The sequence below is a fragment of the Cibotium barometz genome, chromosome 47 (genome assembly GCF_041138505.1).
Source record: "Cibotium barometz isolate CiBa-2024 chromosome 47, ASM4113850v1, whole genome shotgun sequence".
NCBI lineage: Eukaryota > Viridiplantae > Streptophyta > Polypodiopsida > Cyatheales > Cibotiaceae > Cibotium > Cibotium barometz.
In genome coordinates this window covers 46,202,931-46,208,508 of record NC_141092.1, presented here as the reverse complement: position 1 = coordinate 46,208,508, position 5,578 = coordinate 46,202,931, and the positions used below count along the sequence as shown (strand labels likewise).

Genomic DNA, 5,578 nt, shown 5'->3' with positions numbered 1-5,578 from the left:
TTTCCTAATACTACTTTTAGCAAGACTTAGCATTTCATTCATATCCTGTAGAAAATCTTTAGCTACTTGTACCTTCCCCTTTTGCAGTCCTACTGCATAGGGAGCTCTAGATTGAAACCCATACATCAACATAAAAGGACTATATCCCATGGAAGAGTGTTTGGCATTGGTATATGCAAACTCTACTATAGGTAAATACTCTTCTCAATTAGTTTGCCGTTTAGTAACATATGCTCGTAACATGTCTTCTAGGATTTGGTTAACCCTCTCAATTTTCCCATCTGTCTGTGGATGCTCAGTAATGCTCATGCTAAGTTTAGTATCTAATCTTGTAAAGACAACTCTCCAAAAATGACTATTGAATTTCCTATCCCAATTAGATACTATGTTTGTTGTGCTGGTAGACCATACAATTGGTATAGGCTCTCAACAAACAATCTAACCAATTCAAGAGTTTTTACATCAGATTTAGTTGGAATAAACCTAACCATTTTGGTTAACCTATCCACAATTGTCAAGATAGAGTCATGCCCTCTCTGTGTTTTAGGTAATCCTACAATAACTTTAGTTGTGCCTCTATAGCATACAACTCCCTCTCATAGACTGAGTAATTTTGTTGTGCACAGTCTAGTTTCTTACTTTCAAATGCTACTGGGTGACCTTCTTGAGTTAAAACCAGCAAAATTGCTAACATCTAACATCAGCCTCAACCACAAAGGGTTTGTTGGGATCCCCAATATATAAAATTGGAACCATAGCTATTGCTACTTTTAGCTTTTCCATGCTTTGCCTTTGTTTAGTTCCCCATTCAAATGTTTTCCCTTTCCCTTTAAGCTAATCAGTCATGCTGGGAACTTATATCTTAGCATAGTAACAAATAAATTTATGATAAAATCCAGACATCCCTAAGAAGATCTACAGCTCTTCTAAATTCCTAGGTTCATACCACTCCAAAATAGCCTTAACCTTTTTTGGATCCATACTAATACCATCTCTAGAGATGATATGGCCAAGATATTTAACTTCCTTTGTAAAAAAATCACACTTAGATTCTTTGGCATAAAGGGAATTCTCTCGTATAACAATGAAACACCTTTCTCAAATGTTCCAAATGTTCTTGTTTAGTCTTACTATAGATGAGGATATCATCAAGAAATATGACTACAAACTTTCCTAGATAGGGTCATAAAACACTATTCATGAGTTTCATGAATGTAGCTGGAGCATTGGTAAGTCTCATAGAACCGTCTTTTTTCTTCACCAATAAAATTAGCAAAGCCCATGGTGAATTGCTAGGTTTAATGAAACATTTATATATATAGTCTTTCAACTGCCTCTCTACCTCTATGTGATGTGCTTCAATTAATCTATAAGGTGGTTTACAAACAGGTCTAGCATCTTTAGCCATTTCAATTGCATGATCAATTTCATCTCTCATAGGTGGTGAACCACTAGGTAAATTAGCAAGAAAAACATCTTTAAACTCAGAGAAATTCACTTAATTCATGTTTACTTTTATCATCATTACTCACACACGAAAAGAAGTCTTTTTTTTCCATTTAAAAAATAGAGTACTTATTTACAAGAGACTGACACCAAACCATATATACATCACAAGATTGTCTTTCAAGAACATATCAAAGGAGTATTTGTCACATTGTGTTCACCTTGAATAACATAATTTTTTCCCTCCTTTTCAAATTCCAGTGAGTTTTGCTAGTAGCTTCTTTTGAGGGATGGTCCCAAACTCCATAACCACTCTCTACCTCTACTAGGACTATATCTTCTCGATCCATATTCATGATTTGGAAATCAAGATTATCCTTATAGTCTTGAATTTCAATTTCCAAAATGGATACCATAATGTCCATATTTTCTTGTCCTCTCCTTGCATCGTGGAGATGACATATTGATGAGCACTAGAAAGTTGGGAAAGCTCCACTGACAAAATTGTAAGTGGATGAGTCATCTATCATGACCCTAGCCCTTTCACCTTTAACAAACCCATGCATCTTAACTAATTCATTGGCGGACCAAAGGTAGATTTCCACACATGGCAGATGACACAAAACACTGATGTGTGATGTCCTCACTAAACACCTCAATAGATTTATACTTTTCATTTCCCATAATTGAAAGGGTTTGCACAGCATGGATTTGCTTTTCTTTGTTTCCCTTATCCTTATTATCTTCCCCCTTTTTCTTTTTCTTAGGGAAATTCCATGCAAAATGATTGGGTGTGAGAGACATGTGAAACATAAATTTTCTTTTTTGGCCTTTTCGAGGTCCTCTTGACTAAGTCTAGGGCCTTTAACAAATTTCTTCTTGAAAGGTTGTTTTCTTTCTTTGTTAAATGGCAATTTTCTTTTACTCTTAAAGAATTATTTAGAGGTACTAGCATCTCTAGTTTTAGGGTCCATCTCAGTGGGGTTAGTAGTATCACACCCAAGCGTATGTGGTCCTCATAGATTTGGGTGAACTTAATCACCTCCTCTAGAGTCTTAGGTGCACACGTTTCACTTCTTTCTTAAAAGTTTTATCTAACGCACCATGACCCTGGATGGCATAAAGCTCATGAGAGTTCAAAACCACTCTACCCTTGGCTTCTCCAACAATGCGCCAAGGGTGCCCTCACACATCTTAACATTGCAAAAATAGAGATGTATAAGAAAAAAGATATGGATAGGTTCCTCCTTGTTCCAAGCTGCTTCTTACCATCAGTGCCTCTCTTACCAATAGGCATGCATTAATAGCCACATGCACTCCATAGCATCCAATCATTTCTTACTGAATGGCATCCATTACACATGAAATGGTATAGGAAAACCATTAGTAACAATGCCAAAATGATGCATCAACTTCATTAATGGCAACTTTTATGTGGTTCAAGTTTCATGATGGCATTCCCTTATGCATAGCATTTCCTATTTCATGCTAAAGAATGCACAAATCAAGAAGCTTCAAAAAGAGTATGGAAGTTTCAAGCAATCATGGTGAAGGCATGTAATGATGTCAATGGCACTCCATAGCTTGGATTTTTAATCAAGATGCATGGAATCTTCTACTAATCCCACCATTAGTTCATTCCTTACAAAATTAGGGTATATGTGCATCAAGGAAGTAAAAGCCTTTATCAATGGCTTCCAAGACTAAAGGCTATTGCTAGGGTTTGCAAAAACTCACCACAATGTATACAAGACTTCCTTCACAATATTTTAGTGGAGAACTAAACTGTACTTTATATTGTACTAGAGAGTTTCAATTTCCGATTTTCACAAACTCAAGACTCACATTAGGAGTACATGACATGCCTTTACAAAATTGTTTGATCACTTACAGTGCCAAAGGTGAACCCAGAGAAGAGAGTGGCCTTACCTTTCGTACAAGGTAAATGCAGAATCAATTAGTAAAACTTTGACAGAGCTTTGGCATACTCTCAGTACAACAAAACTACCAGTTACTTGGAAGGCTCAAAAGCACTGAAAAATCCAAGAACCTGGGTGATCTAAGCTATGTCTATGTGCTCCATAATATTTCTACTGTAATCTAAGAGCAATTCCTAACACTCATGTTAAGTGGAGGCTGCTACTGCCGAGACTAAGGATTCCCTTAGTCTATGTACTAACTCTCTTGTGAGCGCGGATGCTATGTCATCACATGCATCATGCCCCCATGGGTGGAAATCTGCTGTTAGCATTCCCAATATGCGTCACAACATACTTTGCCAGGCATCTGTAGTGTTGATCCATGCGAGAGCCTCTGGGTCAAGTTCAAACTTCATGTCATTGAGGTCCCCTTTCTCTGCAAGCGAGTCATCAAAATGAACCATCATGTCGGTGGGAACATCATCCAAACCTCCAACTTCACTTTCAAATATCATCCCAAACTCTTCAAAGCAGGAAATGCCCTCCATGAAAGGAGAGGGCAGCATGCTAGCTTCTGTAATCACTTCAAGCTTGATATCTTCATTCCCAACTTCATGCTTGTTGACAGGATGCACCATGGGTTGCTTGGTGCAGTCACCATCCAGTAGAAAACTGATTTCAACATCATTATCCTCCATAATGGAAGCAGAGTCAATGCCGCGAAAAATGTCCAGAGAGTCAATGTCTGCACATAAAGAGAGGGAGGGGAGCATGTAAACATTTCATAAATAGAGAGGACTACAAGCTCTTGATGGGCAGCAAGACAAGTTTATAAAGCAATGCAGAGGAGTAGAGAATCCATAGAGGAACCTCACAGGAAGGCATGTATAGGGTGCTTGGCGATGATGGAGAGCCACAGTCGTCTGAAACAGCAGTCTCCAAAACTGATGAGGGAGAATTAACCAGAAAGCAGCTATCGGAGGAGTCAAAACGTTCCAAAACGGAGGAAGGCGAGTCACCCAGAGAGCAATCCTCCATGGAATCAAACTGCGGCTTGTCGTCCAAGGCCGGGGCGTTGGTTACGAAGGCCGACGAGGAGACGAAATTAGTCACGGCTTCGGCTCCTTTGATTTGCATGGCGGCATCGTCGTAGGCTCGGGCCGCTTCCTCAGGAGTGCCGAACGTGCCCAGCCATAGCCGGACACCTCGAGAAGTGTCCCTAATCTCCGCCGCCCATTTGCCCCACCGCCTCTGCCTCACTCCCATGTACCTCCCAGACTTACTCGCAGACGCCGCCGCCACTCTCCGGCGATACAACGGTGGCTCCACCTCCTGCTTGGCGGCCTTAAAGTCTCTCCATTTCTTGATACTACTGTTCGTGGAAGCGCCGTTTCTCCTCTTGGAGGCATACCATGAACAAGCTTTCATCGAAGAATCCTCGAAGGTAGGTTTCTTGTCTTCCTCTTCAATTCTGGGAGGCAGCAGAAAAGAGGAGGAAGCCGGAACCATGACCTCTCTCACCATTCGCTTCATTGCAGTAGAGCGCAGTGGTTTGGCCTCTTCGTCGTCACTGGAGGATTCCGTGGCATCAGGGTCGGTGCAAATAATTCTTACTTTCTTCATGCTGGTAGCGGGCGGAGGGGGCCTAGGCTTCTCCTCTTCTTCTGCTGCAGCTCCCCCCACATACCTTGAAAACTTTGGAGATTTGGGCTTCCTGGGAGGCTTCAATGACACAGTGGTTTTATTGCCAGGAGGCTTGGAAGGTCCAGGCATCCTCTGTGATGTGCTTTCCTGTTAACTGTCTGAGAAACTGAAGAAGGCCCTCTGCGTGCCTTCACAGACAGGCAAACGGAGACCAGCAGAGGGGGGGCAAGCTAAGGATGAGCTCGACAGTGCAGCACACACACTCGGAGGAAAAGAGATTGAGAGTTGCAAGAGGAGCATGACGCACAGAAGAAGATGGCGAACAGTACAAGACTTGCCTTTTATCGCAACGACGATATAAATTAACAATAAATTACCTATATTTAATCGCAGGGGCCATTCGGCAATATATATTAACTATATTTAATCAGAAACCTCAGCGGTTTATGGGGCCACAGCCACCGCTGCAGACGTGGACCATACAAATCAATCCACCTCACCAAATTAGATCCACCTCTTGGCGGCTTGGCATATATTATGAAATCAAATAAATATTGCAGAGAAAATAT

At 41.0% G+C, this 5,578-nt stretch overlaps 1 protein-coding gene across 2 annotated transcripts; it reads right to left on the bottom strand.

Moving 5' to 3' along the window:
• Positions 1–3,213: 3,213 nt before the first annotated feature.
• On the bottom strand, positions 3,214–5,288 carry LOC147611762 (uncharacterized). Of its 2 annotated transcripts, none has more exons than XM_086785031.1 (2): positions 4,241–5,288; positions 3,214–4,110 (listed from the first exon to the last, which is right to left on the bottom strand). In XM_086785031.1, the coding sequence occupies exons 1-2, from the start codon at positions 5,136–5,138 to the stop codon at positions 3,710–3,712; spliced, it is 1,299 nt and encodes a 432-aa protein (XP_086641157.1). In that variant the 5' UTR covers positions 5,139–5,288; the 3' UTR covers positions 3,214–3,709. The 2 variants fall into 2 exon arrangements, with proteins under 2 accessions (XP_086641157.1, XP_086641158.1); XM_086785032.1 differs by having other exon boundaries at positions 3,823–4,110; positions 4,236–5,288.
• Between the last annotated feature and the right edge of the window lie 290 nt (positions 5,289–5,578).